Raw genomic sequence first — 11,933 nt, forward strand, 5'->3', positions numbered from 1 at the left:
CCTGACCTCGTGATCCGCCCGTCTCGGCCTCCCAAAGTGCTGGGATTACAGGCTTGAGCCACCGCGCCCGGCCCAAAATTGCTTTTTAATTAAGATTATACATTAACACTCCACAAGCAGCACTGTGGCAAAAATTAGACAGCAAGATATTGCCAAGTGTTGGCAGGGCTGGAAAGACACGAGGCCCTCACACTGCTGCATGTAGACTAGGACAGCCATTCCAGAGAGCCACTTGGCAGTACTTAGACAAGTTAAATATACATATATAAATCCCACAATCCCATTTTGTTAGGCCATGATGGTTATGCACAAGACTGTTCATCAGAAAGCTGTCTGTGGTAGGAGGGAGCTGGGAACAATCTAGCTGTCCATCATTACTGGAGAACAAAAAGTCAAATGCAGTGAATGGCATAACACATGGAATCCTATGTAGCAATTAAAAGCAAAGGATTCAATGTACATACAGCATCAAGGATGGCTCTTAAAAACATAGCGCTAAATGAAAAAAAGACAAGTAAAAAACAGAATAAAGAATGTCACAGCATAACATCATTTCTGTAAATCAAAAATACATGCTCACAAAACACTGCAGGTCACAAGAGCACCAACAAACAGAAGGATGTGCATCTAACATATTAGAATGGGTTCCTTTTGAAGGCAGGAAGTAGGGGAATGTGAGTGGAGGATGAGAAAAGGGGGAGTAAATAAATAAAAGCGGGGAGTAAATAAACAAAGACCAAAGATGACAGTGTGCTATGCACTCAACAATCTGCCTGACTCAGCATCTGCTCCAGAGGAAAGAAGGGTGCCAGCGATGTGCTGGGCTTGGTATAGAGATTACCTCTAACTCTTCAATTGTGGTGTTTTCCTCATGAACTTTCAGATCATTCTGTGTGTCTTCCTCTCCAGGCTCCTGACCACCGACGATTTCATTGAGGTACTGCTGATCAATCTTGTCCAAGGCTGCTTTCAAATCATTCCTCAACCCCTAAGAAAAGTAAAAAAGGAAGAACACCTGTTACGAAATTTCACTGTTGTTTCACCTTTGATTTTTCATTAACAACAGCAATTATTTCTCCCCCCACAAGAAGAGCTCAGCAAAAGCAGGAACTCAAATGACATCAATTTATCACACAATTATCATTATTGTTCACTTAAATTCTTTTTTTTTTTTTTTTGAGACGGAGTCTCGCTCTGTCGCCCGGGCTGGAGTGCAGTGGCCGGATCTCAGCTCACTGCAAGCTCCGCCTCCCGGGTTCACGCCATTCTCCTGCCTCAGCCTCCCGAGTAGCTGGGACTACAGGCGCCGCCACCTCGCGCGGCTAGTTTTTTGTAGTTTTAGTAGGGATGGGGTTTCACCGTGTTGGTCAGGCTGGTCTCGATCTCCTGACCTCGTGGTCCGCCCGTCTTGGCCTCCCAAAGTGCTGGGATTACAGGCTTGAGCCACTGCGCCCGGCCCACTTAAAGTTAATTCTTATGGACATATTTAAATTAAAACAATGCATGAACAGGCCGGGCGCGGTGGCTCAAGCCTGTAATCCCACCACTTTGGGAGGCCGAGATGGGTGGATCATGAGGTCAGGAGATCGAGACCATCCTGGCTAACACGGTGAAACCCCGTCTCTACTAAAAAAAAATACAAAATCTAGCCGGGCGAGGTGGCGGGCGCCTGTAGTCCCAGCTACTCTGGAGGCTGAGGCAGGAGAATGGCGAGAACCCGGGAGGCGGAGCTTGCAGTGAGCTGAGATCCGGCCACTGCACTCCAGCCTGGGCGACAGAGCGAGACTCCGTCTCAAGAAAAAAAAAAAAAGAAAAAAAAAAACAATGCATGAACAATGGCCAGTCTGCTGGTCAGAAAAAAAATACACGTGAGTGACGAATCCAAATAAGAATCTTCATAAATGCTGTAATTTTCTAATGAGGCTTAGTGAAAGTGGTAGGTCTCCATTAGAGTCCCCAACCCATTTGCCCAGCTCATTTACAATGTCTAACCTCAACTACTGTGAACTCCCAAAACATTCAGAAATGTCGGTGTAATAAAATCGGTGCCTCATCTATATTCCAGGTTCTCAGCTATGTTTCTAGCAAACCAGCAAATTCATTTTATGCACGTATGGTTCACGACCATTTAATGAAAAATGGAAGCCTCATCTTCCTAAAAATGAATGAGAATCAGCTGCAAGATTTAAGAGCCAAGGAAACATGACCATGAGGCAGCTATAGGGTAATGGTTGAGAGTGAAGGTTATCTGCATTCAAATCCTTGGCACATACTATTAAACAGCTCTTCAACAGCTTGCTTAACCCCTGCATGCCTCAGTAGCCTCACCTACAGAATAGGAGTAACGGCACCATCTACTATGTAGTGCTGTAACGAGGATGCTATTTTTTATTTCAAGGAACAGTTACTATGTGATGAGGTTGTTCCAGAACCTCGCAAACATCAACTCAAATAAGTAAACTAAGAAATGGATGATGTGCTTTGAACAGTTACTAGAGCACAGCGCACATTCAACCAATGTTAACTCCTAACGTTCTTACACGGAAAGCATCCGATCATTGTCTACTGTCCCTTCATAAACACAGAAGAGAAACATACAACTCAAAACACTTATAATTTCTCAAACACTGACTGATCACCTGCTGTGTATAAAGTATGATGCCAGGCGTTCCCAGAGGTCACCTTGTTGAATTCTCAGTGCATCCTGGTGAGCCAAGTATCACTGCCTCTGTTTTACCAATGAGGATTCTAAGGCTCAAGCAGATTAAAAGACCTGCCAATGGTCACATAATTGATGATTATCATCCAGGAATGGAATCCAGACCTTGTGCTCCTGTGCTTTCTCCTCAGAACCTCTAGATGCACGGCACGAGACTTGGCATGCAAAGGTAAAACAGCCTTTGCCCACCAGGAAGAGATAAATATGCACATAACTCTAATAATAGTAAAAAACAGTAAGTACACTAACAAAGGTTTACTCATAGGCGCATGGAAAAGGAAGCAATTAATTCTGACTGGGATCAAAAATAGATTCCGAGAAAAGATGTGGTCATTGAATTGCATGTGAAAGTATAAAAACAAGATTTCACACAAAGCATACAAGACAGAAACACAGCAAGCAAAGGAAAAATGATCATTATAGACACAGAGGACTGAAGGCAACTGCTAGTGTTGTGGGGCTGGAATGGCAATGCTGGGAAGTGAAGCAGGAAAGTGGTTTGGCAACGAAGAAAGCAGTGAGACAGCCCAGGCTAGCAGACAGGGAGCAGGTCGGGGAGCGGGCCTGGCCAGCCCCAGCTATTCCCGCCATTCCAACTGAGATGCCAGGAAAGGGGCAAGATATCAGCTTAGAAGACCAGTCCAGGGGAGGCCTCAGATGACTTCAGCCACAGCCTTCATCTCACTGCAATCACAAGAAAGACCCCAAGCAAGATACTGCCCAATCCAGCCCAATCAAACCACAGAACTGGTAATTAAGACAATAACAAATTATCTTAAGCTACCAGGTTTCAGGGTAGCTTGTTAGTCACCAAAAACAGATTCTGTAATAATAAATCCTTTACAATAAACACTAGTAAGTTTTGGAGTAGTCTGTTACACAGTCATAGATAACCACACCTGTTTCTCAATAATTCAGAAAGCAAGTAGATAAAAAGTTAGCAAGGCCACAGAAGACCTGAACAACACTATCATCATTGGCATTTGTAGAACTGCATCATGAAAGCAAAACAATATATACTCTTTTCAAGAGCCCATGGAATAAACCATGCTAAGCCATGAAACAAGATCAGAACCTTAAATGCAAAAGCTAAAACTATAATATTAAGCTTCTAGAAGAAAATAAAGAATATCTATTTGAAACCTTGGGATAGGCAAAGATTTCTTAAGCAGGACACAAAAAGCAATGACCATAAAAGGAAAAAATCAATAAACTGGACTTCATCAAAATATAAAACTTCTGGGCCGGGCACTTTGGGAGGCCAAGGCAGGAGGATCCCTTGAGTCCAGGAGTTCAAGATCAGCCTGGGCAACATGAGGAGGCCCCATCTCTACAAAAGTTAAAAAATCAGCTGGGCATGGTGGCGCACACCTGTGGTCTCAGGTACTTGGAAGGCTGAGGTGGGAGACTGCTTAAGCCCAGGAGCTAGAGGCTGCAATGAGCCATGACCCTGCTGAACTCCAGCCTGGGTGAGAGTGAGACCCTGACTCAAAAAGCATGTGTGTGTACACACACACACACACACACACACACACACACACACACACACCCTCCTGTTCAGCAAAAGATTCAATTAAGAGAACAGGTAAGCCAGAAACTACAAAAAAAATAGTCACGAAAAATATTTGTATATCTGACAAAGAACTTCTATCCAGAATATATAAAGAATTCCTATAATCCATTAACAAAAAGACAAGTTTATTTTTAAAATGAACAAAAGGCGCTTGTAATCCCAGCTACTTGGGAGGCTGAGGTGGGAAGACTGCTTAAGCCCAGGAGGTTGCGGCTGCCATAAGCCATGATTATGCCACTGCATTCCAGCGTAGGTGACAGAGTGAGACCCTGCCTCAAAAATAAATAAATAAGGGGAGACTTCAATAGACACTACACAAATGAAGACAAGTCTATGAAAAGATGCTCCTCATCTTTAGTCATCAGGCAATGTGATTAAAGTCACAATGAGCTACTACCAGACACACAAGAGAACGGTTAAAATTAAAAAGACTAACAATACCACATGCTGGGGTTTGGAAATGACTGGCAATTCTTATGAAGTTAAGCATACATCTACTCTTACTATCCAGCAATTCTACTTCTAGGTATCTCCCCAAGAGACGTAACATATTTACTCAAGAAAAATAACAGAGTTCCAAAAAAAGATTTGCATAAGAATGGTCTCGCAGTTTTATTCCTTTTTTTTTTTTTTTTTTTTGAGATGGCGTCTCACTCTGTCGCCAGGCTGGAGTGCAATGGCGCGATCTCAGCTCACTGCAACCGCCGCCTCGTGGGTTCACGTGATTCTCTTGCCTCAGCCTCCTGAGTAGCTGGGACTACAGGTACACGCCACCACACCCAGATAATTTTTGTATTTTTAGTAGAGGCGGGGTTTCACCATGTTGGCCAGGATGGTCTCGATCTCTTGACCTTGTGATCCACCCACCCCGGCCTCCCACCGTGCTGGGATTATAGACGTGTGCCACCACACCCAGTCAGCAGTTTTATTTCTAATAGCCCAAAGCTGGAAACAAAGTTTGATATATTCATACAACTGAGTATCACTGGAAAATGAAAAGGAAACTAGTGGTATCTGCAGTAACATGGATGAACCTAAAAACTGTTATGCTGAGCATAAGGAGCCAGACACACAATCTATGAGTCTATCTGTATGAAATATGAGAACAAGCAAAATTAATCCATGATGACAAAATTCAAATGGTGGCTGCCTAGGAGGGGGCGAGGAGAAATATGGGGATTGGCTGAGAAGGGGTACTGGGGAAATTTCCTTTCTTTTTTCTCAACTTTTAAGTTCAGGGGTACAGGTGCAAGATGAACAGGTTTGTTACATAGAGAAATGTGTGTCATGGTGGTTTACTGCACAGATCGTCCCATCACCCAGGTATTAAGCCCAGCATCCATTCGCTATTGTTCCTGATGCTCTCGGGGAAATTTCTTTGGTGACAAGAATGTTCTATTTCTTTATAAGGGCAGTGGTTATATGCTTGTATGGATTTGTCAAAATGCATTAAATGTTATACTTAAGAAATGTGCTTTGCAAAAAAATTAATGAAAACTTCCATTCAGCAGCAATAATCTGGCCACTTTATTTTTCCATTGTTGCCTACAGTAATGCAATTAGTCAAACCCTATTCTACTGAATGCAGTACAGTCATATCTTTCTAGCTTTGTTCTGTCCTCTTACCTTGTTAACTTCTGGTGTGAGGATCTCTATTTTCCTTAAACGCTGAAAAGCATCATAATCAGTTTCTCCAAATAGTCTGATTGGTTCTCCTCTTTCTCTCAATCTTCTGATTACCTACAAAGTGAAACAGATACCCAGTAAATTATTTAACTTTATTTATTTATTTATTTATTTTTGAGACAGTCTCACTTTACCGCCCAGACTGGAGTGCAGTGGCGTAATCTTGGCTCACTGCAACCTCCGCCTCTCTGGTTCAAGCAATTCTCCTGCCTCAGCCTCCCGAGTAGCTGGGACTACAGGCGCACGCCACCACACCCAGCTTATTTTTGTATTTTTAGTAGAAACAGGGTTTCAACATGTTGGCCAGGATGGTCTCAATCTCCTGCCCTTGTGATCCACCTGCCTCGGGCTCCCAAAGTGCTGGGATTACAGGCGTGTGCTACTGTATCCAGCTATTTAACTTCTGAGAGAGGAAAAAACTAAACATCTCAAAAACAATTTGTATATTACACCTTAAAAGCCAAGCCTGGTGTTCAACAAAGCTAATCATCCAAATACATGCTTCTGTGTAAAGTATAAATTCCTTCAAATATTTTAAATCATTTCAATTAAGCTAAACAAAGATGTTTCCAAATCAAACAGAAAATCAAGTACTTTAGTTAAAAATCTATTTTGACTCAAAAGTCACTGTTATTAATTTTATTACCAAATAGCTCCTAAAAAGCGGTCTGACCTCTGACTCTACAATTCAAGTCTAAAGAAAGCCCCTCATATAAACCACCTGCCCCTAATATAAACCACCTCTTCCACTGCGAGAGTAAAACAAAATTCTTTTTTGTAAGAAAAGGGGCATGTTTGTAGCCCTCAATTTACATCATTATAACTGTTCTTAGTCTTCTTTTAAAAACAATGGAAAGACAATAGTAATCCCTATGCCAGCATATTCTTGGTGATCAAACACTTGTTTTGAAATGTAGATGCAAAAAGTAAGCTGTTTCTTCTTTAATTTTCCATGAACAGATACACTGTATTATCATCACACCTTAAGTAACCATAAAGTTTAAGTCGTTTAGCTCAGTGCTTCGATAGGACCAATCTGTGCAGCAGGACACACAGGAAAAACACTAAGATAGGAGGGAATGGAAGCATTTATAGAGGAAGGAAAATCAAATCTGAAGGCAGGTGATAACTACCATAATAGAGAGTCCACATTGTAATACCACCATCAAACCAAAAACTTCTCCCTCAGAAAAGAGGGAGTTACAATCTGCATATGCAGAGCTTTTAAGATGCTGAAAACCTATTTCCAAACTTGGGTGATGGTTATATGAATATTTATTTTGTAATTATTCATAATTATTCATACATGTGTAACGTATATTGCCCTAATACGTTTCATATACTTTATATACATGCTATATGTCATTTTAAAAAGGAAGAAAGAAATAGAAAATGTAATAAATATTAGTCCAAATTTTTTTTAAAAAGCAGTAATAAGAAACACCAAGAGCTTTACCTGGGAGCATAAACAGCATCACACCCAAAATCCACTGGGAGGGCTCTCACTGGATTAACAGAAGTTTGATATTAAAACAAATTTAACAGGTCATCTAGCACTATCTCCAATTAATGCAGAAATGACCTCACAAACACCCTTGTCAGGTCCCTGTCTGACAAACGACAGGAATCACATTTCTTCATGAAACATCCCATCCCACTGTTTGGACAGATATGTTTTGCTTCTCAAAACTGATACCTACTTTCCCTCAAACTTCTACCCATTTATCCCAGTTCCACTTTATGAAACTACAGAGAATATTCCGATTTTCCAAAATCAGAGCTACTTTCATTGGATTTCTAAAGATATCTCTAGTTATTCTTCTCTCCAGCCTCAGCATTCTAAATTCCTTCACCTCATCTTCACATGATGGTTTCTAGAGTCAGTCATCATTCCCCTGAAAGTTTCCTTTTGTGCAATGTCTGTCATAAGCATGTGGTAATGTAGAACTAAAAAATAATACTGCAAACATGTCAACCTGTGAGAAGTACAGAATACTTTGATCTAGACACTATATTTCTATGACTTACATTCAGCCCTATCCACAACTACAGAGGTAGAACAGATGAAAGATGACCCTAAGTCAGTCAAAGACAAAAAGAACCTAAACAGAAAAAAGAAAGGGAATGTGAACGAAACACTGCTTAAGATTGGGTGCTATAACTTAGGCCACGTTGTGAGGAGTGCATAATATTTTTCTGGTTATCAGTTTAAATAGTTAACTCTCATCTATCTGGAATTATATAACAGTGGTTCTGTCTAAAGGCAAGGTAATAAACTACCTGACTTCAAAGTTTCTTTTGGTGCAAGAATTCTATTATTCTAATTGTTTAAATAAAGCAGCTGAAATATACCAGCACCACCACCACCTCCCCCCCAAAATGGCACAGAGACTAAAGGGACATCACTGAAAGAACCTAAGCCTCTGAGTCCTCTTTTGCTATTTCAATACATGCTCCCTGAGCAAAGGCAGGAACTTCTTCCCCCAATCATGTCTAGTACTTAACTGATGTACCACTATTAATCAGTAACAATGGTTTAATAATGATGGATCTCACAAAAAGAACAACTTCTTAAAACTACTTCGTCTTTTAACTCAAGCTTTTCAATGTTTAAAGATAAAGTAAATTCTACACCAGGTGCGGTGGCCCTCGCCAGTAATCCCAGCACTTTGGGAGGTCGAGGTGAGCAGATCACCTGAGTCAGGAGTTCAAGACCAGTCCGGCCAACATGGCAAAACCTTGTCTCTACTAAAAATACAAAAATTAGCCATGCCTGGTGGCGCATACCGGTAGTCCCAGCTACTCGGGGGGCTTAGGCTTGAGAATCTCTTGAACCCAGGAGGTGGAGGTTGCAATGAGCCTAGATCATGCCAGTGCACTCCAGCCTGGGAGACACAGCGAAACTTTGTCTCAAAAAATCAAAAAGTAACAGAATTCTAAAAAATGTAAGTGACATGAAATTTCAAGTATTTTTCTAAGAAGTTAATACATGCTCACTTGAGATACAAAATTAAAATATAAAGAAAATTATATTTTTTATATATAAAGAATGAGTTCATAAAGGTAGTGGAAAAAAACACTAACATATCTTTTTTTAACTCTTAGGAATAGAGGAAACCTTTCTAAGCATGATGCCCAAAACAAAAACAAAAAAAAAAACCATAATGAAAAAGGCTGATGTCACAGCATAGAAATGTAAAACTTCCGCATGGCAAAAAACAAATGATACACTGATAAATACATATATATACTATGTACATGTGATACATACACACTTATGAACACAGGTTAACACCCTTAATATATAAACATGTTGATCTCCAAAGCAATAAAGACAAATTTCACAATATAAAAACAGCAATTCCACAAACAGGGACATTAACGAACACTGAAAACGTGACAACATGCTCAATTCTAATCACTAACAGAAAGTTTCACGTTAACACAAGGTACCTATTTCACCCATCAGTTTGGCAAACATTTAAAGTAATAATACTGTTTTCAGATTGGCAAAGGCTGAAACATTTCAAAATAAACAGTTGACAGAAATGCTAGGAAGTCTGATATACTTACAGTTGGAAAGTAAATTGGCACAGCTTCTTTGTAGGATAATTCCACACACCATCGAAAATTACATAGACACACTCTCTGACCAGAAATTCTTTTCCTAGGAAATTATCCTATTGATAAACTTATACAAATATCAAGACATATGTATAAGGAAGTTCACCTCAGCACTGTATGTAAAGGCAAACAACTGGAAGTAATTTATCAGTAAAGAGCTAATTGTAACAAATTGCAGAACTACTACTAAAAACAACACCTAAATTTGTTGAGTAACTCACGTTTAAGTACTGTTCTCTTCATGTATTATCTTATTTTATCATGAAAGTCTCCTGAGGTAGACCCAATTGTTACCCTCATTCAGACATAAGGAAATCCAGAAACAGACCAGGTAACCTGCCAAAACCACGTTTACTGTGAAAAATGTTCATACACACACACACCCCAACATAAAATGGCCTTCAAAATGTATTTTTAAGTGAAAAGACTAAGGTACAAATGCATGTAATCTCATTTGTGTGAAAGGAAAAAAAGGTATACACATACACACTGATGCTTGTACAAGTGAAGAACTGCGTAGGAGGACTGATGGGGGCAGAGGGGGAGTGGGGAAAATGGAAGATAGGAAAAGGGAAGAAATTTTTGTTTTATAGCCTTCTGTATTCATTTGATTTGTTTATATCACATGAATATCTTTAAATTGCATTTTTTAAAGTAAAATAATAGTTGATGCTGATCAAGGTATAGACAAACACTATAAACACCACAGCTAGGAGTAAGTGGCACAACATGGCTGAAACCTACAGAGCTATCTGGTAATATGTATCAAGTCTTAAAAATATACATAGTCTTAAAATATATATATATATACACACATAGTCTTTGACTTAAAAATCATGCTTCTAGAAATGTTTCCAAAGGAAATAATCACACATTATAATGTATGCAATGATGTCTACATAAGCATGTTCATCTTAGTATTATTTATAATAAGCATTCTAAATGATCATCAATAAATGATTTTTTAAATATTATGGTGTGGCCAGGCGCGGGGGCTCACACCTGTAATCCCAACACTTTGGGAGACCGAGGCAGGTGGATCACTTGAGGTCAGGAGCTTGAGACCAGCCTGGCCAACATGATGAAACCCCATCTCTACTAAAAACACACACAAAAAATTAGGTTGGTGTGGTGGCGCATGCCTGTAATCCCAGTTACTCAGGAGGCTGAGGCAGGAGAATCGCTTGAACCCGGGAGGCAGAGATTGCAGTGAACCAAGATTGCACCACTGCACTCCAGCCTGGGTGACACAGTGAGAGTCTGCCTCAAAAATAAATAAACAAACAAACATTATGGAGCAAACAAGCAATGGGAAATTATACACTCATTCAAAATTATGTCGATCTCCATATTTTAATCTGGAAAGATGTATTATTAAATAAGGGAAAGGGAAGTATGTTACAAAATACCATAATAATTAAAATAATTTAAGTACAAATATTTAGCATAAGTACATTTAATTACACTTATTTTTGAATATATTCATATTTATTTTTTAAAGTTTAGAAGGATAAGTTCTAAAAAAAATAATAAGAAAAGAAGCAGTGAGTAATTTAGAACTTCATGAAGAAAACTGACTGCACAGCATTTTTAGGTAAGTCATTTTACACAGGAAAGAATGACATTTAACTTATCGGAAAAGCTGGAGATAAATGTAAACACCATGGAGATCTTATTCTCATCAAACAATCACAAATAAACTTACCTCTTGCCTAGAAAGCGTCATAGGTAATTTTTCCTCTGCCAGTTCAAGTTCTAACACTGGATTCGATGAAGTTAATGGTTTCTGGTCCTCCTCTTTTGGCTGTATCTATATTAATAGCCAAAAGAAATGAAATTCAGCTTTAAAAATATAGTTGATATTTATCATTCTATTACCTTAGCTATTCATGGAAATTAAATATGTTTTCAACACTGAAGATTTTCTAATATTCCTCTGAGCAAAGAGCTCATAATAAATGTGCACGCTTGTAAACGAGTCAAACGTATTCACGTCAGGGGCATCACAAGTCCAGAGCATGCACAGAGGAATCAGCATCCTTGCTATAAAAGAGTGACACAACTCACGCCTGTAATCCCAGCACTTTGGGAGGCCGAGGCGGGTGGATCACGAGGTCAGGAGATGGAGACCATCCTGCCTAACACGGTGAAACCCCATCTCTGCTAAAAATATAAAAAAACTAGCCGGGCGTAGTGGCGGGCGCCTGTAGTCCCAGCTACTCGGGAGGCTGAGGCGGGAGAATGGCGTGCACCCAGGAGGCCGAGCTTGCAGTGAGCCGAGATCGCGCCACTGCACTCCAGCCTGGGCAATGAGCAGGACTCCATCTCAAA

General features: G+C 40.0%; 1 protein-coding gene across 2 annotated transcripts in view; it reads right to left on the minus strand.

Annotated features, from left to right (window-relative positions):
• The window catches only part of PRPF18 (pre-mRNA processing factor 18), a 45,509-nt gene that overhangs the window by 20,582 nt on the left and 12,994 nt on the right, over window positions 1–11,933 (minus strand). For both annotated transcript variants that reach the window (XM_017874599.1, XM_017874591.1), the window contains 3 exons: window positions 11,308–11,412; window positions 5,919–6,032; window positions 842–988 (listed from right to left, as the gene is read on the minus strand). In XM_017874599.1, the coding sequence (XP_017730088.1) occupies window positions 842–988; window positions 5,919–6,032; window positions 11,308–11,412 (366 nt within the window). The remainder of the gene's footprint in view (window positions 1–841; window positions 989–5,918; window positions 6,033–11,307; window positions 11,413–11,933) is intronic.

The sequence above is a fragment of the Rhinopithecus bieti genome, unplaced genomic scaffold (assembly GCF_001698545.2).
Source record: "Rhinopithecus bieti isolate Rb0 unplaced genomic scaffold, ASM169854v2 scaffold_1012, whole genome shotgun sequence".
Taxonomy (NCBI): domain Eukaryota; kingdom Metazoa; phylum Chordata; class Mammalia; order Primates; family Cercopithecidae; genus Rhinopithecus; species Rhinopithecus bieti.